Here is a 22,666-nt window from a genome sequence, read left to right as displayed (position 1 = left end):
CCCAACACAAACACTTTATCTAATTATTTATTCTTTAAGCATAAAATGTAAATATTCCTGCTGTGCAGGGGAATTTGTCTTATCTCCCTGCTGTTCTCTGCCCTTAAAGCTGTCCACGATTTAGTGTTGCTGTATTTAGCTGCGAAGGATCTTCTGCTTTTTCCATGCTGAACCGTAATGATTACGTTTCAAAACATTAGACGGTGCCATTTCTTTTGGACAGTGTTTTCTTCCTTGACGCAATCGTCCAAGCTGCGTTAATCCCGGTGTCCTGTGCAAGTGAAGTCTGCCATATGGGAGACGTTGTTTTGTGCGAAAGCGCTGTCAAGTAAATATAAAACTTGGCACTTGTTTAAAAAACATAACAGAGCGAAAACGAAGGATGATAGTTTATAGAGTGTGTGGAAACTTTTCTTGTCTTTTCTTTTTTTTTCCCCCCTGTATTATCCCTGTTTTCCGAGTATTTGGAAATGTCTCCGTATGAAAAGATCTGATCTAGGAAGGATCCTGTTGGGACTTTTTTCTGATATTTTTTTCCTAACATATTTGTACTTGGGGTATAACAGCAAATACTTTTCTTCCTTTTTTTTTTAATCCCTTGGATTTCTTCTAGAGAAGATAGCAGTTCCTAAAGCTCATGAGAGTATGTCATTTGAAATTGAGTCCAGCTGTCAGGGAATAATTTTTCAGAAGATATTTCATGGAAACTTTCATTCCTGGGAGTGAGGTTTCATTTCCTGGGTCAAGTAGAAGCTCATGGAGTTGCGAGCATGGCGTGGCTGCATCATTCTCACGTCCATTTCTCATGAGTTCAGCCTTAAGGGCTGATTTTGTATGGTCACTGATCACTCACCTGCATTTAGTATTTTAGATTGGATCTGTTTCATGAAGTTTCAGAAACCAGATTTCATGGGTGAGCCTTACAAGCAAGGTCTTGCTCCTGTCACTTGCAGGAGATAATGATTTGTTTCACCCCTCAGGTCTCCATAGCTATGCCAAATTGAAACCTTTTCCATTTTTCCCCAAGTATTTGGCTACTCTTAGGTATATGTGAATAACAGGATTTACATGACAATGAAAGCAAAGCCTGCTTGACTGATGGTGATGATTGTGAAAGTGTTTGGGTTACTTCATCTTTGCTGGGCGGGCATGACTGTCTTGCAGGATTTTCTGCTCCCTACATGTGCCATATGCATGTGCTTTTCCTATACAACTTTACTTTCAAATCCAAACAGGCATGAGAATATTTTAGCAGTGTTTTTTTCAGTGAAGTTATACATCTTTAATGCTATTTTTTCCCCTTTTCTCTTAGGTCTTGTTGTGTTTGTGTGTTGGTGCAATTGTTTTTAACAATTTCCACTTCATGAGCTGTTGATAGACTGTTCACAACACTTCCTTATGTGCTTTTGTTCTTGCGGGCAGGACGTCTGGAATAGACAATTGCTTGTTTAGGCCTCACTTTCTCTTCAAGGTTGCTATGCTAAAAATAAAGGCTTTGAAGTTTAGAACTGAGGTGGCCGTTGCCTTCCCAGGCTGTGATACAGAAAAAGATTTTACTTTCTGCAGAAGCCTTAACTCGAGGGAGGTGCTGGTCCTCTTTGCTGGCCTGAGTCTCTCCCTCCTGGTGCTGGATCCGACTGTGCTTCGATGGTCATTGGGGTTGATTACTGTGATCCTCAAACTGATGGGAAGCTGGAAATGGAAAAGAGCAAAGACAGATACAGAGGTTAGGGTGACTTTTCCTCACAACACTTCCAGTTCTCTATTTGGTATTGGTTGCTTCGTACTTAACCGTGGACAGACAGAGGAAACAGACCCTCTTTTTTTTTTCTTTCCTTTGCTTTATTTCCCTCTCTTTTTCACCCAAGAGACACTAGGAAGCCTAACACAGTGGGGGATGAAGTGGAAAAGTTTGGTCTTTGCTTCACTTTCCTCGTTGCCACAGTCTCATTCAACTCTTTGAAATGTCTGATTTTGGGGGGTGCAGTTGCTTCACAGAACCAGCTTTTAAGAATTTTTTTTTTTTTTTCGAATGGTCTGTGGACATTTTAACACATGGAGAAGGGCCCTGCAAGATGGGAGTTCCAAGCTGATGTGATTGACTTGAATGATTGTTTTGGAGATGAGAAGAAAAAATTCAGCATCCAATTTTGGAAAATCATTGCTTGGCAAGCACTGGCAGTAAACCCCAGGGATCAAATTTGGCTCCAGTGGTGTTTAACATAATCTTTAACAACCAAGATGATGGGACCAGATGCCCTCTCAGCATGTTTGCATGTGGTGCAAACCCGGCAGCAGGGGCTGATGCACCGGATGGTTGTGTTGCCACTCGGAGGGACCACGGCAGGCTGGAGAAACAGGCTGACATCTCAGCCAAGGGAAGTGCCAAATCCTGCCCCTGGGAAGGAGCAACCCTGGGCACCAGGACAGGCTGGAGTGACCTGCTGGAGAGCAGCTCTGTGGAGAAGGACCTGGGCGTCCTGGTGGTCGCCAAGTTGACCATGAGGCAGCAATGGGCTGTCGTGGCCAAGACCACCAGTGGTGTCCTGGGCTGCATGAGGAAGAGGTAGCCAACCACTATGTGGTTCTGTGGCAGTGACTTGCAGGTGCTGTAGGTTTTATTCCAACATGGGGAACAAATGATTTGGGCAGAACTTGGTGAATTACTTTAATGATTCTATGTGCTTCCTTTGGAAGGCTCTCATAGAAAACAGGCCAGAATGCAAATATTTTACATAAGCAGTTTGACGTGCCTTCGTTATCTCCCATGTCTTAGAGATTTTCTGTTTGGTATTTGGCGTGCATCAACGGACTTCTTGTCCTGACCATGTTTTAGATACTAACGTTCTTGTGGTGGTGGGGGGACAGAAATTATATCTGTAATATGAACTGGATGGCATGAAATATATGCATAATATTTTTCCTCTTTTTTAGCATACACATGTTTTCGCAAAAGTTCTTTCTCTCCTCTTCTCTTTTACTTGACTGTGATAGAGGACGCTTCTGTGGGAGTGTAGTGTGTCTGTGTATGTGTGTTGATTTCTTTTGTCTTTGTTTCTTCAGGATGTTGTAGAAATGCCTGGATTTTGGACTGATCTGAACTCTGAAGTTTGCTTGATGGCCCCAACCACCTTCACCAAGGAAGGATGGTTTCTCTCTAGCTCTTCAACGCTTGACTCGCAGATTTGTGAGCTGCGTTGTTTCAACAAGGCAACAGCACAGAGTTTAAAAACCTTGTGGCATAATTTAAAAGCCCCATAATGTGTGGAACTGATTGCCTGTAAGCTCTTCCCTACTACCAGTTTTCCTCTGTTTCCTGCCCAAAGAAGCAGCCAGTCGCTGAAGTAGAAGAGAAGGACTCTGCACATCCAACTTCCTAAGCTCAGGAGCTCCCTGTCTTGCTCTAAAGTTGGCACAGGCTGCAGACTCCCAGCCTGGCCCTTTAGCTCCACCTGTGACTCGAGTTCAGAAATAGTGTGGAATTTCATAAAGTCTTTTATCATGCGAGTTTCTTTTAATGCTTTATCTTGGTAATAGGAGATGAGCATCGACTTCCTCTAGAATAATAAAAGGAAGGAGTGTTTCCTTCTCTTACATGCCAGCTTCTGTTTGGAGGACAAAAAAAAAACAAAAACAAAAACAAACTGCTAGAACAAGCAACTTGTAATTACAGGAGAAGGCTCCTACACAGATTTCCTGATAGAATTTCTGGGTTTGGAATGGTGTGAAACTGTTATGTAGTTTCCATTGCAGAGGATCATAGAGAGCTTGTTTGCATGTATCTAGATATGGCCTAATACCCTGTCTCAGATCTATGGCATGGACAAAAAAAAAAAAAAGTCCTTGCATATGGGTGTGTGCATTATTCCTTTACGTTATCCCTAATGTTGATTACTCATTCTAAATATTTACCTTCTTTCTTTCCTGTGCTATGATATGCTATGGCACCATTAACATAACACTATTGCTTGCTGTCAAAGTTTGCACATGAATTTTCCACAGTGAAGGTTGCCTTTTAGCACCAGCTTGATGTAACAAGTGCTTGGAGAGAGAAACAAAGTAGAAATTCCATGCAAAACCCAGTATATTCCATTATTGAAGAGCTTTTAATGTTAAAAGCAGGGAAGCTTCAAGCTAACAAACAAGATTTTAGAGTTACTGAGCAATGAGTGAGTAACCGAGGAAGTTGTCTGTACTTTGGAAAGTTGAATTGCTTCCAGTTTTTATCTTCCCTCAGACAGGGTATGGCCTACACATGTGGTCTAGACTTAATTACCTGGGTGTAATAATCATGGGACGTGTTCACGTTTCATCACCCGGAGCACATCTAGAGACGAGAGGTTTATGTCATCAGAACAAAATTAGGAATGTCAAGTAATGAAACTTGAAATAATGAAACTTGCTTGCACTTGAAACATCAGAAAACATAGGCGTTCATTTTTTCAGAAAGGCCTGTTAAATTTCATTTTTATCAGCATTTTTTAAAATTGTTTTTTTTGCCTTCAATTGAAGGCAGTCTTCGTGACTGCTACCTTGTTGATGTTTTGTGAAGACAGGTGACAGCAAGTTGTGCTGATCCTTACAGTGCCACGGTTTTGCTGAACTGAAACCAGTGACCTCAAGTTAAATTCCCTCTGCTCAGCCTCTGCAGGGTGTTGTGCAGGGTGTTTGCATGATTATTCCTGTGTCCTTCGCTACCTGAAGCCCATCAGCTAAATGCTACCGTAGGCCCTGAAACTAGTGCTCTGTGAAAGGTTTTACAAAATTCCCCCAAAGGTGCAAATCTCTATGATGGCTGAGGAGACGTGTGGGGAAAAGCAATATTTAGACATAAGTCTGCAAGAAGTTTATAGGGTTTTTCTCTTTTTATTTCAGATACCCCGAAACAGCAGCCGTTGTGTTGTTTTTTGGCCTGACTTTAGTTCTGTCATTCCTGCTTCAGTCCTTGATAAGGGTTCAGGCTAAAAACGTGATTTAACCTGACTTTCTCCATAAATGAGGCAGCTTGGGTGGGAGCTGGGCTGTTCTGTACATAGCAATTACGTTTTGGGGGGAAATAGCCCCAAATGCTTAAATACTTCCAAACTCTTAAAACAGCGATTCTGTTCTGCCTCCACGCTTGCTATCCTGCAGCATTGCAGTATAAGCAACAATTTACAAAAGCACTGCAGAAATAAGGCAATTTATTTCTTTTTTGTCTCAGAAATACTGTGCCTTTGCACAGCTCTGTGGTGGTGGTGAGTGGTTGAAGGTTAAAGAAAAGCCTGTTGCTTGGGATGCATTTGTTACTGCATTTCTGTATGATAGAATTTCGTGGTGCCTTATAGTTATGTGGGTAGCACAGAAGGGCTTATACGCACAAAGTTTGTCTTCCATAGGATGTGGTTTTGTTACAGGTTGATAGGAATTTACACAGGAATGTGTTATGTGTTAAGGTTAGGTTGCCTTAACAGAATTCAGGCAGCAAAGCAGGGAAGTAGGAATATCCTGTGCATGAATGCAAGGTCGTTCTGGAGCACGTGCTGGAGCGTTACCATTATACTTTATTGATGGATATTTGATCCATGCTATAAGGGCACTCGGATGTCATTTAACAGTATTACCCACAGAAACTTTCTGCATTTTTCTGTGGATATCGATTTTAGTGGTTTTACATAAAGCAATTGAAGTAGTTCTACGGGAAAGGTAGTTTTTAAACTTGCATCAATTATTAATTTTGCTCCCTACAGACGACCCGATGTGTCCGTAGTCAGCTGTATTTATACTGATGGTTATCTATTATTCTTTAAGTGGTGTCATTTCAGAGCCCAAAATGCTTTATGCCCCAGTCTAAGAGTCTAGAGGTTTTATATCATGTATATATACACACACACACACACACATACATCATAGATAGTTTTTATGTGTACATATATGGGAACTTGTTCAGGGAGGAAGGGAAAAGGGAGGCAGCTGCTGTTAGAAAGTGCGTGTGGTTTGTTGGCTCGCGCAGCGTGCGCTGAGGTTCCTCCCTTCCACTTTCTCTCGTGCCCTGTTCCTCTCGTCCTGCCTCCCGCTGGCCCTGCAGCTGTGTCACACTTGTCGCGTCCAAACCAAGTGAAAGGGCTGCTCTTAATAAAGTTTTCGTGCCTTGTTTTGGAGAGGAAGCTGAGGGAATCGCTTCAGCAGTCAGTGTCACCTCGCCTTGGAAGATGAGCGAGTTGTCTGTTCTTCCTAGCAGTGGCTTGAGGTTTCGGAGGATGTCACCATGATTCAAACAACCGCGGAGCTGAGGCGTGCAGGCTCCTTCCTTGGACTCTTCTGCAGAAATATGGCCAGACCCTGCGTAAGAGTCTGGCTCATTGCAAAGTCCTTCCCCAAAATAGCCTCTCTTTATTTTATTTTATTTTTTTTTCAGAAAACTTTGTTTTGATCTATGAGTGTCCTTTTTCTTCAGTAAAAAAATTTCTTTCTTACAAAGCACTGGAACAAAAAGCAAAAAGGCAAATCCTACGTTTCTATGCCAGGTGTAAGATAAAATGGCCAGATTCAAGGCAGGACATGAAAGGACTTCTCTGAATTACAAGGAGCAGTTGTTGAGGGGATGGCGAGCTCATGATGGGTGTTGAAAGCAGGTTATTCATCCACCTGGAGAAGGTCTCTGCATTTAACAAATATTGTCAGCTTTGATCAGAATCTACGGTAGTTTGGTTAAAGATCCCCCATGTTGTCCAGATTTTTTTTGCATTATTATTATTATTATTAAATTATTTTTCCTTTTCCTTTACCTCTGCAAAATTAATTCTAGGGTAGATTGGAGGAACCACATGCTGCGCAGGGCTGGGGACAGTGATTTCTCTTGATTAAACTCGCAGGGGTCTCTTCCACCACAACCTTTTTTCATGCCAATTTCACTGTGCATGCTTCAAGTATGGGGGTTTTTTTAGCAGAATTGTGCTTGGGTATGCAGAGGCAGAAACACTGGTATGTATTAGACCTTTACCTTGATGTCTGCAAAGGATTTTCTGTGTTATCAAATGCTGTGTGCCCAGTTCGTGTCAGATCTGCTGCTGTTATTTCAAAGGAAGACCCTGATATATAAGGGAAAAAAAAAAAAATTCAAATCCTGCCTGGTAACTTTGGGAAACTATCTACTAGAGCATCTGGAAGGAAAAGCAAGTGTCTGTGATGCATATCTGAAGTCGCTATTTCCAAGATTTTAATGGAAACTATTAATTTCATTTCGTGCCTAAGTAACCATTTGACAGCTTTCATTAGAAATATGTCACAAGTTTTTGTGCTGCAAGGACTGGAAGATAAATCAGGTATTTTTGTCAGAAGGGATATGTGAGCTGCTGAGGTCAAGGTGTCAGGAGGATGCATCATTTTCAGGTTTAAAAAATTAAAAAGTTATTAACATAAATCACTGTACATCTTTCTGAAAGTAATTTGCATTCTAGAATTTTAAAGATGCAATTATGTTTATTCTAGTGTGAAAGTCTCCTTTATAAGGATGTTCTTTATAGGAAGAATAGTCTCCAAAGCAAATATAAAACTGAGCTTTGTTTCTGGTTTGTCATTTTCGGTCTTTTGGTTCCGTTGTTCTTTTCTGCCTCTACCTTAAAATGGTACCATTGCTTATTAATAATCAATAATCCCGGGGAACTCCCCCACCCTTTAAAGTGGCTTGGGAATATGTCTTGTTGTGCATCAATTAGTTAAAGCTCTTGGTATAGCTCTTAGCAAAGAGATCTTCCAGTGCACCTTCCTTCTCGGTGCAGTCACCTGCAGTTCCTGGTACCGATGTGCCCTGGAGCTGGGTTTCAGCACCAGCTCTGAAATGTTGCTCTTAGGCCCCTGCTTTTGTGGGTCAGACACTTGGCTGGGCTGTGAAAACCCATGAAAAAAAGGCAAAAGGCATGTGGGGGGCAGTGGGTTTGGTCTTGAGTGTGTCCTCAGGGTGGTTTGCCTGCGGTTGTACCTACACAGCTATTGCTGCTTTGTGCACCTTGTTGTGACTAAGAACCCCTGGATTGAGAAGCTGTGGTTGAGGATTAGTTGTACTGGACAGAACCCAAAGGAACTAGATTCAGATTTGTGGCACAATGAATTATCAAGAAACTGGCTAGGCTTAAAATATACAGACTTTGATTAAAAATATATATTTAAATGTATTTAAAATATTTTAAGTGCTTTAAAAATATTTTAAATATGTACTGCAAAATGTGATTTGTTTTTTATTATTTTCTGTTTTTTTCCTTTACAGAATGACTTGGGTGTATACTTTTCCTCAAGCTTGCTTACATCCACACTGTGTGCAGTATGCTGTCTTGCAGGATAAGGCCATCTATATGAATAGCAATTGCCATTATGAAGGTGGTGGCTCATGATATATCATGTCTTTTTCGTTGGCAGGTTCCAGTTGCACACTGTTTTGGGCCTCCAGGACATTATAAAAGAAAGTTTTGCACTGTGTGCAGAAAGTCTCTAGATTCGCCTGCTTTTCGATGCGAAGGTAACGTCCTACCTACTTACAGAGCTGCCTGTTTCCCAGCAATGTGCACTTTGCTTATGTATAAATATATGTATATATAAGAACATGCACACACGAGGTGGAATGAATGCCAGTGGAAAAGTTATCTATGTCTTTATTGCATTTGTGGGACTTCTTGGTTTGTTTATCGCGTGTTAACTGACTGTGGAAGAGCGTACCTTAAATTAAGGGAACTAGTGTTAAAAACGGATACTATCTTTAATGATTCCTCCAATTTCCTTTGAGGGGAGCTGTGGTTTTGGCAGTGTGCTGTGAGCCTGTGCTTGGCTTGGGAGGTATGAAGGAAGAGATGCTGTTACTGCAAAATAAGGACGACTTCTTCTAGTGGAGTGATTTATTTCAGTTTTCCACTGGAAGCCTTGGCTATAGGGGATCATCTGGTACTATGTTTCTGAAACCTCCTCCTTCTTGCAAAAGGATAGAATATAACTTTTCTCTGTGTTGGCAGTCTCAGAAATTCATCCCTTGCCAAGGGGATAAAGTGCCTTAGGTGGAAAGGTATTTGAAAATATTATCTGTCAAAATAATATTGCTTTGGGTGTTCTGGCATAGGCTCTCATAACAATAATCAAACAAATCACCCTAACGATAGAATTTCAGAATATACTGATGGGAAATACATGGCACAAATCCCTGCTTTTGATTTGGGGCAGTTCTTTAGTACTTTCTTGTGTTCTATGAATTCCCTGAGTTTCTAATGCTCTTATAGCATTAGAGTGAGATTGAAGATAGTTCAGTGTTTTATGTTTTAGAAGACTGTTGTCTGTGAACCATTTTAAAAAACTATTTTTTATATATATATATAATACATATATACATGCATACACATATATATATCCACACGCACAAAAAAAAAAATCCATACGCATTTGAGATGCTAAAATTGCTATTGTGCTAAAAACACTGTCTTATTTGTTTTGGTTGTTTACATGTGTGTAGAGGAAATATTTGTCTTTGATAAGGCAATGTGAAGCCATAGAGGCCATTGTTTTTGTTCCTGGTTTTATCTTGTGAGTTGCACAAAGAATGTAAAATACAGTCTCATCAGAGTCTGTCACTCAGACATAATTATTGCATATATTGCATGAACTGGTGGGATGATCTTTTCAGATGACCTGCGTTTATAAGTTTTAGAGCTGATATCCGGCGTTAAAGAAGCATAACAAATTTCGAAAAAAAAAAAATAGTTAGCAGTTGTCTCATGTTCTAAACATTCTAACATTTCAAATGTTAGAACATTTTTATCTGGTTCAGCAAAGGTTAGAAAGCTGTGTTCCTAGTATGGATTAAACAGAAGTTTTGTTTTTTGTGGTATGATTTTGTATAGTAGTAAGTCTACATGTTTTCTCTGACTTTTTTGCCAAATATGGTTTAAAAACGGTTGTTGAGTCCCTAGAACATAAAAAGAATTTTCTTGTACTATCTAAAACTATTGTTAGAATTTGTTTTAAAACTCATCTGTTTAAAAAATGGAAAGCTTTTAAATTTAGACACTAAATTTTCCTTTTGCTTACTTCTGATGACAGTGCTTAATAGTGCAAGTCAGCTGTCACTTAAGATGTTCTTTTCTAATTTTTCAACAAACACTTTTAAATTTCCATCTCGGCCATAACTGAGGTACAAAACGGGGCAGGAGGGCACTAAGATGAAATTACTTTTTTTGGCAAACATTTGATATTAGATCCATTCAAAATAAATATTTTATATTCTTCACCCTTTAGTTTGTGTGTGTGTGTGTGTGATTTTCAAGCTTTTACTTGTAAAGAAAGTGAAAAAATTCAGACAAACTTTGTGAGTGGGTCTTAAACCTCTGTTCTGGAAATTAAGCACATATGAATATTACGCTGTAGTGTGATGAAGTACCTGCACTGCTTAGGCAAAAACTGTTGTGGTGTTTGAACTCCAACTCTCTTGAAAATTACTCATGTGCTTTGGATAGCTGTTTTTGCTGCAGAATGCTCTGGTAACAGCTTCAACAAAATTAAAGCTGGTTTGATTGATAATAGCTGGTGTTCCTCTTGGTTTTCTTTCCAAGAAGAAAGGCTGGAAAGAAAAAAGGAGAAAAGGGAGGAACCCAAACATTTGTTAGTGTTGGATCTCTTGTAAAAGTTTGCTTTAAGTATCAATCAGGAGTAGCAAATTGCTTGTTTGTAAAAATTTTGCTTAAAGCATGATTTTTTTTAAAAAAAGAGAGAGCAGCAGTTAAAAACATTTAAAAGATTGTTCTGCCAAGTTGATCCATCTCAAATAAACCATCTTGATTGTTGGCCTCTAAGAAGGAATTCACAGCACTTCTTGATGAACAGAATATCCTCATTTGGATGCGAATTAAAAAACTCTAGCTCAGGGAAGTGCTGCTAAAAATGAAACTCTTTTTTTGCACTTTACACACTTTTTTGAGCTTTACACACCATCAGCTGTGTCTTTCTTATCTTGGGAGTGTTGTGGACCCTATCTCAAGGGTATTTTTTTAACTCCTTCTGTGCCACTGCTGCCCTTCACGTGCACACTTCTTTGTTACTGTGTTGGGGGCTGTGTAAGAAGCAGCAGATACATCTTAAAGCAGAGGGAAAAAGAAAGTGTTGTGCTTGCATTAGCAGAATCAATGATAAAGCACTTTTGTTAACTCCTTGAAGACATAATTTGGTTTATAGAAATTCTTAGTAAGGGCACAGGGCAAAGAATCTAACTTGCCCTTGAGCTAGGCTTTTGCAGAACTGTGAAATATTTGTGTTAAATCCAAGGGTATTTAGAGATCTCTGAAGTAGTAAGGCTTGTGTGATTGTGGGGCTGTGTAAAAAATGTGTGGTTGAGTTGGTAATATCTGTTAAAATAGGTTTGCTTTTGTGTGGTAGCTCGTGGTTTCTGCAGCATTCAAGCAAGGCAGCATTAGCACTGACTGCCTTTCCTAGAGCTTGCAGATTGACTTCAAAATGAGCTGTTATGCTCTGGGTAATTTAATGCTCTTTTCAAGATACTTTCGGATAGGATGACTAACGTTCGCAGTGGCCTCTGTCCAATATTTAGCTCTTCATCTTCAGATGTTTCTGATACGCTTGAAACAATGACTTGTTTGAGCAGAACCCAAACAAACAAAAAAAGAATTTCAACCTCGACTCATTTCATTTACTGAAAGCAAAATCGGATTCCTTCACAGAGTGCTTGCATGTACAGCTCTTCAAAAGGCAGCTGGAGCTATCTTTTTTTATACATAACCATTTACAAGATCCTTAGAAAACATCTGTAATGCCTATAGTTACGAAACTAGGCATTGCATTTCTTATTTGCTGGTTTTGTTGATGATGATCTTGTTTGTTTTTTAAATGATCTGTTACTTGGAATATGGCATTTTTGCTTTTTTATCCCATCTAATTCAGAATTATTCTGGATTCTCCCTTCTCTTATACTTGAAACTTTAAGTCATCTTTTTAAAAAATGGAAGTACTTCATTTAAAAAAAAAAAAAAAAAAAGAAAAAAACTTTCATAAAGCCTGATAGAGTTTCTTGTAGTTAAAAGGTCCAATAAACTTGCTTAATGTTGCCTTCTGAAATATTTAGAAAAATACTCTTTAAAGAAAAAGAAATAAACACAACATTTTCTTTCTCCCAGCAATGAATTGCAGTGTGCAAAGACAGCTTGAACAAAGCTCCTGTCATCTGAGTGTACCAGTTTATTCTAACTGTGTTTAAAGCTAAATCCTCTGAATGCCATTTAATGGCAAAGGGGATTTGTTTCCCGAGTAATATTTCCTTTTTGGCTGTTGGGAGTCTCCCTGTGAATCTAGTTGTCCAAACAGTTTACGTTTTGACTTTTTTTTTTTTCTTTTTTCCTTTTTTTTTTTTGTCGCATCACCTTGCAAATAGCAGAAACGAATGAGATGCATTGGAAAATACTCACTTTATCAGCTGTGTGGGAAACGTGAGTGTTGTACTCGTGCTGTTGGTGCAGTTGGGCAACATCTCAGAGCAGTAATCCCTGTGTGTCTGTTGAGTATGCTCAGTTCCTCTTTGTTTCCAGGTGGCTCTGAGGCTAAAGATCTGGATTATTTGGGCTCTCGGGAGAGCCTGTTTTGCTTTGACAGACTCCTGGAAAGCCACCGTGCAGGACAGCAGCATTTGGTAATGAGGGTGGTTTCCTGAGGACCATTATGTCTGAGGACTTAGGGCTTGATGACATTTGGATGCGGATGAAAGGCTTTCTGTTAATAAGGGTCTCATAACCCTGGATGTTTTTTTAGATATGATTAAATCAAAGCGAGCTTGAAATGCAATAAATTATTACGTTAGGAGAGGCAGCCGTTCCTGTGAAACGGTGAGACAAGCTGTAGAAAGCCAGATGGTGGTTACAAATTTAACTTTCCGTACTGGAGGAGATATGGTGAGTACTTGTGAGTGTAATTAATCTTTGTCTTTTCTTGTATTTGCTAGCTGTATATCAGTTTAACACGCAGGAGGTTGAACAACACCCTGGCACTAGTGATAAGCTGCTTCTGTTGTCTGCTGAACAGAAAAGAGCATGAAGGGAAGAAAACAAGGTGCCAGAGAGCAGCAAAGAAAGGATGAGGGGCAGAGGAACAAGCTGCAAAACGCAGGCATTCAAACTCAAAGAAGTTCTTCTTATTTTCGTGTTTTTTAGTTTGTGAGCTACATGTGCATACCGATTGTATCCTGTTTGCTTGTAGTGACTGCCGGCAGTGTCACCAGGATGGACACCAGGACCATGTAAGTACCAACACCCATGTGGCAGAGCAGACTGCATTTTTCGGTGTGAAAACAAGGGCTATGATACGGAAGAGGTCTCGGCCTCTTCTTTTCTTACAAAGCGCTCTCATTGCTTACTTGCAGGTAAAGGGGATGTGTAGCTTCAGCAAGCATGTTGCAAACAGTGAGATGAACTTAAATTCCAATAAATACATCTATTCATGATGTTTATGGAAGGGTTACTGCAGTGCCTGTGCCACACTGTAATTAGGAAAATGGAAAAAAAAAGGAAAAAAACCCAGCATTTTAACATAATAATATTGATAAAGTCTAGTCTGTTCGAATTACCCATTTGATAGCTGGGACAAAGATGGTCCAGCATCCTGTGTTCAGTGTGATGCTTAAACGTGTTGTGCTTTCCCAGGATACTTACCACCATCATTGGAGGGAGGGAAATCTCTCTTCAAGTGCTCGCTGTGAAGTTTGCAAAAAAACCTGTGGCTCCTCCGAGGTGCTGTCTGGCATGAGATGCGAATGGTGCGGCATTCTGGTATGTATCCTTGGGCGTGTTTATGAGAAAAATGTGTTAAATATTAATAGGGTTTTCAGGCTATGACTAATTCTGGAGCTGGTGATATTTGTGTTGGATGGAAAGACTGACTTTTTTAAAATTTTATTTACTTTTAGTCATTAAATGGGGCATCACAGTTTAACTTCAAATTTAAATTCAGTCGGACTTAGGATTTTCCCCTTACAAGGGTGTTATTGCTTGTGCTGTGTGAAATCAGAATTACTTTTAAGTCACATGCATTATGTAAGGTCAAAGGCATGGCATTTTAACAAACTTAATCCTCTTTCAGTGTAGCATACTCTTAAACCATGAGTTTTATTAGTAAAGACTGTTGGTTTCTACATTTTTCCTTTTGCGTGACTTTTGTCTTGATTCCTGTGCAACGTCATGGTATCCTTTAATAATCCTCAAGAAAGCCACATCTTTTAAATTACTAATGTATAAATCTGCTGTGTAGATAGAAAATGGTCCATCCAGTGAATACTGCCTGCTCATGAAGTATAACTGCAGTGCCAAGGAGCAGGAGATGGGTGGCAAGTTAAAAGTATATCTGATAATAAAATTATTAATCTGCCTCTTAATACACACAGAATCACACTGAATGACTGAGGTTGGAAGGGACCTCTAGAGATCATCTAGTCCGACCCCCTGCTCAAATACAAGGAGGCTCCTTATGTTATAGCCATCTACAACAAAAAGTGGAGGTTATTCAGGATTTTGGGTGTGATTTGAGTCATTTTAAAATAGTCTTAGTGCTTTTTTGCTTTTCTAATGTGATTTATAATTTCTGGGGTGGGGGAAGCTGATTTTGAGAATAGACTAACACATGCAACATGCTGTATGGGCACATGCATGAAAGTGTGTATAGCCAATGCTGACTGAAGATAGAGCACGAAGTGGAAACTAGTCAGTTAGGCCTTGGAGTAATACCCTGAAACCTCTATAAATTTGCAAGTGGTGCACCTATGGAAGAAGATAATACTATTTTCAAGCTCTTAACTCATCCACCTCTCTATCTTCTGTCCTGCCCCAGCTTTCTCATAAATATACATATAGAATGTAAGATTTGGGGCTTGAGACTCATCATATTAATCTTTTCTAGAGAGCTGTTTAAAGGTCCTTAGTTTATAATAGAGCAGGTTTGTAATACATGGGATTTCTTCATGTTTTCTTCATAAAAGCCTAACGGAACCAATTAAAATTTGGTGTGAAAATGGCTCGCATAGCTCACTGAAACTTAAGTGATTTCTAGGTGACTAAGTATTCCAGGCTGATTTTTTTTTTCAGTAACAGTGCATATTGTGTTACAAATGTTTTAATTTTCTTGGTGTTTTGAAACATGCTTAACCCGTGTGCTTCTGTTCATAGGCACATGCTGCTTGCTACGTAATTGTCACACCACAATGTACTTTTGGAAGATTAAGGAATATGATTCTTCCTCCAAACTGCGTGCGATTATATTCTCGCAACTTCAGCAAACTGCATTGCTTTCGTATATCAGAGAACTTGCAAGCAGAACCAGGTAAAAGCTTTTGTAGCTGATTGCTACTAATTGCTGAGTGTGTTTAACCTAGGGTTATATTTCACTGAAAAATGCTAATTTTGCATTGTCTTTTGAGGATGTACTGTCACCTTTCGCTAATTCTGGTTAGGACAGGATGTAGATTCTAAATGCAGACTGCTCAGAATTCTTCAACTTTATTGTTTTCAGGGCAGATTTGAAAGCTTTGCTTCTGGGGAATGTGTGTGTGTGTATGCTTGCTACCAAAGCATATATGTATTTTAAATCAATATATACATATATATCTTCATATAAAATATATATATACTTATATATGTAATATATATTTCAAGATATATATATATATATAATCAAGATATATGAAGACATATAGCTTGATTTTTAGGGTTTCTTTCCAAGAAACCTGGAGTTAAAACTTGTGAACAGTTTACTATGCTTGCTGATATGCATGCTGCCTTTTGTTTGGGATATCCTGTGTAAAAAATACTTCTATTTCCTTGTTTGAGCGTTTGCCCTTTCAGGATTTCTGTGCTGAAGGGAAATCATTCATTTATCAACGTAACATTGTACTGCCATCTAGAGTACAGGTTGGCCCAGCAAGTCTTCTGCTATTGCTTCTTAAAGTAGCTGAAATAACTTTCCCTTTACATTTTGACCATCATGGTCTTGTAAAGCTTTTCTCTGTGCGTAAATTTATGAGGAAAATCTGGGTAAGGTAGGTCTTGGAAATTAAATGTTATAATATGCCTATTGCAGATATACCTAAGGGCCTAGAAAAGCCTGCAAGGGAGAGGAGATCTTGTTTCCTTTGCTTATTGGTTGATCTTTTTTTCTAATGTTTTTGATCTCTTCTTAAACTTCTTTGCTGGAGAGGAGAGGTAGCAATGGCTAGAGAAATAAAACAGATGCTTGAAAGTCAACATGGTTTTGATACTTCCAACATGATAAATACCAGAAATATACAATCTGGATTAATTATTGTTACATGTTAGAAAATTTCCCAAATCTTTCTTCAAGATAATTTTATCTTATTGTCAACAGAAGTTGAGCCCAGTTTATTTTTAAAAGTCTCATTCTGGTGTCTATTCTGATGTTATCTAGGTTTTTCTTTCAAGCAGAGGGCTTTTCTCATTATGTTTTCATTTTCTCATAATGCTTAATCCTGTTTTTGGAATGTGTCCTCTGAAATTAAAGAGTGAAGAGCGAATCAGAAATTAACTGATGGCTAGGAGCAGATGTGAGGGGAAAGGGAAATATTCAGTAACTTGATTTGGACTCTTTCTGCTACCCTAATGCACTGTGACCGGCATCCTTTTGGGCTGGATGGCTGCCTGTGACACTTGCCATCTCGGTGGCTGTTTTGGTTTTGTTTTGGTCAGTTGGGGTTTTTTTGAGTAACCAGTGCCTGCCTTGCCTTGTATGGGGCTTTTCTCTGTTTTTCCTTAAGTCGTGGTGGTGTATGACCTTTATCAAGGTACAGCTTCGGTGTCATGGTGCTTGGCACTGTGCAGGTTTGTGACATTTAGACCATATTGTCTACATTTCTCTCTACTTAGAAGCTTAATCTGCCACTCTGTAGCAGGAAAAACAATGCAACTCTTTTATACTTTAAAAACTCAAATTCCTTGGCACTATTATTAGTGTCTCTCACAGTCTACTAAAGCACTACCCACATATTCAGCAAATTACCTGTTATCAGCTTGAGTCCTGCTAAATGCCCTCTCTAACGTGCTGTAATTCTGCTTCTTGGAGGATTTTGGATTCTACTAGTATCTCCCCCCTCTTTAAGATTTTCTTTACAGATCTTTTTTTTTCTTATTTTGTGAGTTAGTTTCCTGCCCATACCCCACACCTGTAAGGCAGAGTTTTGGCAGATGTGATGCCAGGCTTGTTTTGGGGAAGCTTTGTGTCCTTCCCAAACAAATACAGGAGCTTCGGTGGGCAGGAGGCTGAAGTGCATGGGTACCATTTTTAACATGAGCATCTTTAGCTGGGTTGGCTTACATCTACCAGGCTTTTTAATATGCGCTCACTGTGGTTATATGACTCTGCAGGTTTTTGTTTTATGCAGTTTTTGAAGGAGGGATTTTTATCGTAAAATAACTAAAAGAGTGTCGTTGTCTGATGTGATAGGATTCTTTTTTTTGCTTTGTTAATCTTCTATAAAGACTTAAATGACAACTTTTTTTTTTCTTATCTCATTCAAATTAAAAAGAGCTCTTAATGTTTATTTTCCACAGATGAAGATGATGATTTTGATGGGTCAACCCCAGGGTCAACAAAAGATGTCCAAACTTCTACAGATTCAAGTAAGTAATTCTTTTTCTAAGTCCATATTGACCCATTCTGGTCTTTATTCATAAAGTTTTGATTTGTTTTTCTTTATGAAATAGGACATGAATATTCTTGTAATGATAGGTGTCAGTTTGGGATCCTGAGTCTGGGTCCATCGCACATCAAGGTCTTATCAACTCTCTCATCTCTATTTCCTGTTGGTAGATTATTTTGGCGTTAAGTGTCAGTCTGTTCATTAGCCTGTCAAACACATCACAGAAGAAGGCTTTCCCCAAACCTTCTTTCTACAGGTCAGTACCACTGCACTAAATTGTTTTGGAAAAGAGCATGCTTCATAAATTACAGTTAGACATTTCTCTCGGAAAAATAATTGAAGAAAGAAATTATGGTATTAACGATGAAAAAAAAAAAAAGAAGGGAGGAAAACAAAAAAAAGAGTGTAATAGGCAGGCAGAATGTCTTTTCTAAGTCTTTTTCCTTTAAGATGTCTGGTCCAAATCTTATTGAAGACATCGTGGGCATTTTTGGCTTTGCTCAGGCATGGACCAGTGCATCAGGATTGAGGTCAGCTGGCTGCTCCTTATGTAGTTCTCATGCCTGTATTAGCCATACTTGTCCTTTTCTGAAGAATTAACTCAGTCTTCACTTTGAGGGGGGAAAACACCCACCTCCTGAACTATATACTTATTAGAAACTAGAAAAATATGATATTTTCCGCATCATGTAGTTATGTGAATGATTCTGAAAACAGAAATTGTAAAACAATGAATGTGACCTGTTTGCTTGTTTCCTTTTAGCAAAGAGTGCTTTCAAAATCAATATTCTATTGATTGAAATAGAATAGTGAAAATCCTGTTCTGCCAGTTCTGGTTTAAATAATAATAAAAAAAGTTATATTGAATATAAATAAGTTTTGATGGACCACCATGCTTCTTATTACAGGAACGAGACACTGAGTTACTGTGTTTTTCTAAGAAACTTTCACCTTCTTTATTAGCCTTTTATGTGACATAAGTAGTTGAATGTCAGGGCTTTTGTCCTTATCAGCCAGGGCTAATTCCTTTACTTATGATCATCAAAAGGCAGAAAATCTAGATCTTGTTATCTAGATAATTTAATTGTAAATGGTAAAAAGTACTCATGCAGGACTGTTCAGCTTTAGACATCCTTTCCAAGAGAAGAAAGAAAAAGATGCTAAAATTCACAACTGCAAATAAACTCGAATTTGCCTTTTGTTCCTGTCTACTGTCCCTCAGCAAACTGGAAAAAGCACAAATAGATGGCATATTTTATAAGGTTATATTGGACAGGTGGCGGCGGCGGCGTGGGGACAATAACTACTTCTCCGTTAAATATAATGATACTGAAACTTCTCCCCAAGCCACCTTTATCCCCACTCTATCCCAACTCTGGTCTTCTCCCTAAACATAGGAGTTGCTATGTTTAAGGGTACCTTCTCCTTAAACAGAGTAAGTTTTGTATCGCCCCCAAATTCTCCTGCTTCCATGAGTCCATTACCGTTTGGACAGCAATTCCCTCTCAGTCTCTGAGGTGCCACCCTTGGACCAAGAGGGCCCAGAGCTCTCCATGCTCCTTTGTGTGTGTGTCTGTAATTTAACATTAAACATGGCAGAGGCCTCACCATAGCACCCTCTTTTGTCTATTTCTAGATAATACCATTTAGGTAACACAGGTGAAGAACAAGCTATTAATAACTTGTGTGTGTTGCGTTGGTATCTTTGCCTCATCTTTTCGGGATGTTACCACATTTTACTTCAAGAGTGAGTAATATTCTAGAAGGTTATAGGTTTTCCTTAATTCCAGCTCTCCAGGTGTTACTGATTTAAATCTTTAAAAACAGTGAAAATAACTCAGAATAAATTGGATAATCCTGGCTTGCAAGCAGATGTCAAACTTAGTTTAAGAAAGAAACAAATGGGAGTGGAAACTCTGTAGAATAATAATAGAAAAAAGTTTAAATTAGCAGCTTCTGGTCTCTTTTTTTCTGTTGTTGTTCTTGCTCTTTAATACGATTGTTGCGTGAAATAGAAAGATAATTTCAAACCTTTAGGCTTGAGAGCTTAGATATGTTGTGTTGGTCAACCATGAAAATTGGCATAACAAGATAATGAAGTCAAAAGTATAAAATGACCTTAAAAACAACCCTGCATTTTTTTTACTTCTGAGATGATTGATTTAACAAATGAAAAAAAAAAAAAAAAAAGAGAGAGAGAAAGAAAAAAAACTATGAGCAAATTTGGAAAAGGATTGTGAATCCTTATCCCTGGGAACCGAAGCCAGCTCCTAAGGGTTTTGTCTATGCAGGCAGTAACTTAACTTGAGGAGAATGGAACATTATGGATATGGAACTAGTAGGATAAACACTGTGTCAGATGACCATATTACAGTGTGGTTATTTGTCTTGCTTGGGGAGAGAAGCCCCCAAGGCCACTTTTCATACTAAAGTAATTGCTTCTCCATCTTACTGGGAAGGTATAAATGGTAAAACTGTTCTGTTATTGACAGAATTCAGGTAGGTGTGGGGGACAGGGGATTGAAAGCAGTGCTTTGGGTCTGATTTCTGGCTCTCCTTCAGCGGTTCCTGTGCTTTCGGAGGTGGGATGCTGAATAGGTTTCAGACAACACATCTATATTCCTTTTCCTGGAGACAGGATTCATTTATTCTCAGCTGAAATACAACTGCAAAAGTGTTCTGCCAAGCTCAAGAAGTCAAAGGCAAACTTTTATAAATTATTGCTGTTATTTCATTGTGATATGAAGCTTTACTGGGCAAAAAGATGATGGTTTGTTGAGTACATTCAACAAGTAAATCTCGGATGACCAATCTCAACAGCTCTTGAACCACAAAATGGGTCATTAAGAGGTGTTAACTGCTTGTCACTGAAGGGATCCTGAAAAGATATTACATTTTGTCTCTGATTGCTTGCTATGAATCAGCAAAAGGTCAGGGCATTTAGCTATTTGTACATTCATGTCTGAATTCAGGCATTTATTTGTTTTGAGGCTTGTCCATCATTGGTAGCAGTTCAGGGATGTTGTTTCTCTGCATCCTCACCTTCTTTTCCTCACTGAAGAAGCTTAATATTTTTAGGTATTTAGTCTTCAAGAGATACTCCTTTCCACTACTAAAATGAGTCATACTACAAGCTGTTTTTTCCCTAAGACGGTTTGTGTCCTGCCTTTTGAAGATATTTTGAAAAATAATATTGCATAGGATTGTGTTGAATGAACTGGGTACTTGGGTTGTATATTTCCTTTAGTTGGGTGAATTGCCTGTGACTAAAAATAGTGCTTAGAAAAATCATGTGCGCCTTTTTATCCACTTTCTCCCTGTTGCACATATCTTCCTTTCTACTCCTTCTCCTTTTGGCCTTTGTGTGCCTTTTCTGAAACTTGATATAGTCCACTATTAATTTCGCTTCTCATTGCTTTGTACTATTTTTTCCTCCAGATTTTCATTTCCAATTCTCTTCCCAAGAACAACACTTATCCCTAGTGTTGCTGCCTGTTTCATTAGTCTCCCTTTCAGTCTGCCTTCCGTCTTGTTTGCTAAATCTATTTTTCTTCTCAACTGCTAGTCCAAGCATTTATTACTTAAAATGCATATTTTGAGGAAGTTGAACACTTTTTTTTTAATTCCTTCCAAAGATTTAAGAGGTCTTCTGGCAAATATCTTTGAACAGAAAGAGAAAATTGAAAAATCTGCCAGTACTTCTGTAGCATCATTACCAGAAAGCAATGGAGATGTGTAAGCAAATATTATTAAAGAAGATTTATTCCCATGCTTCAAGAGTCCTTATAATGAGATTTATCAGGTTAAAAAATCAACCATGGGTTTTTAAGAGTCCTCGAAACTGACACAGAATCATACAATCATTATGGTTGAAAAAAGACCTTCAAAATCATTGAGTCCAGCCTGCTAATCCAATCCCCTAGTGTCTCATCTACACGTTTTCTGAGCACTGCCAAGGGACGCTGACCCCAGCACCTCCCTGGGCAGCCTGTTCCAAGGCTTCACCGCTCTTTCCATGTAGAAATTCCTCCCTGAACCCCCCCAGCTGAACCTCCCTGGCACAACGTGAGGCCATTTCCTCCTGTCCTGTGGGTAGTTACTGTGGAGAAGAGCCCGACCCTGCCTCATTGCAGCCTCCTTTCAGGTGGCTGCAGAGAGCGATCAGGTCTCCCCGGAGCCTCCTCCTGTGCCCACTAAATAACCCGGCTCCCGCAGCCGCCCCTCGCAGCTCTGCGCTCCAGCCCCTGCACCGGCTTCGCTGTCCTTCCCCGAGGGCCGTCCCTGCCCTGCTCCCGCTCCTGCTGGCCACGCTGTTCTGACACCAGCCGGGAAGCCCTCGGCCTCCTCGGCCCCCTGGGCGCTGCTGGCTCGTGTCCACCAGCACCCCCAGAGCCTTCTCTGCCCCCAGCTCTCCAGCCGGTCGCGCTGCATGGGGTGCTTGTGACGCCAGTGCGGGACCCGGCTCTTGGCCATGGTTATCGCACACGGGCTGTGTGATCACCCTCAAGATGATCTTCTCCATAACCTTCCCTGATACCGAAGGCCTATAGTTCCCTGAATCCTCCATACGACCCATCTTGTAGATGGTTGTCACACTAGCCAGTGTCCAGTCATCTGGGACCTTCCCTGTTGACCACAACCGCTGGTAGATGGAGGAGAGCAGCTTGGTGAGCGCTTCTGCCAGCTCCCTCACAACCCTTAGGTGGTCCCACCTGGTCTCATAGACTTGTGAGTGTCCAGGTGGAGTAGCAGGTCACTGGCTGTTTCCTCCTGCATTATGGGGAGTTTATTCTGTTCTCCATAGGTGTCTTCCAAAAACAGACATGTGGTTTCTGATTTTGTGCTTGTTTCTGGCTGGGTTGTCACTGTTGAAGATCTTGCTAGTCTTGATGCTTTTAGGTACAGTTTCTCCCTGGCCGCCCGCTGGAAATGTCTACAGAAACATTTCAGGAGCTCTGTTTTCAGCTTAACAGACCTTCTGGCTATGTGTTGTTGGCACACAGGGATGCC

General features: G+C 39.7%; 1 protein-coding gene across 1 annotated transcript in view; it reads left to right on the top strand.

The window, feature by feature from the left end:
* The window catches only part of DGKQ (diacylglycerol kinase theta), a 72,271-nt gene that overhangs the window by 17,850 nt on the left and 31,755 nt on the right, over positions 1-22,666 (top strand). The window contains exons 3-7 of the mRNA XM_088527906.1: positions 8,395-8,494; positions 13,170-13,255; positions 13,659-13,784; positions 15,174-15,327; positions 17,568-17,636. Coding sequence (XP_088384032.1) covers positions 8,395-8,494; positions 13,170-13,255; positions 13,659-13,784; positions 15,174-15,327; positions 17,568-17,636 — 535 coding nt within the window. The remainder of the gene's footprint in view (positions 1-8,394; positions 8,495-13,169; positions 13,256-13,658; positions 13,785-15,173; positions 15,328-17,567; positions 17,637-22,666) is intronic.

The sequence above is a fragment of the Tinamus guttatus genome, unplaced genomic scaffold, assembly GCF_059628265.1.
Source record: "Tinamus guttatus ecotype Peru unplaced genomic scaffold, ASM5962826v1 Tinamus_guttatus_pri_ptg000295l, whole genome shotgun sequence".
NCBI classification, from domain to species: domain Eukaryota; kingdom Metazoa; phylum Chordata; class Aves; order Tinamiformes; family Tinamidae; genus Tinamus; species Tinamus guttatus.
This window is presented reverse-complemented; position numbering and strand designations above follow the sequence as displayed.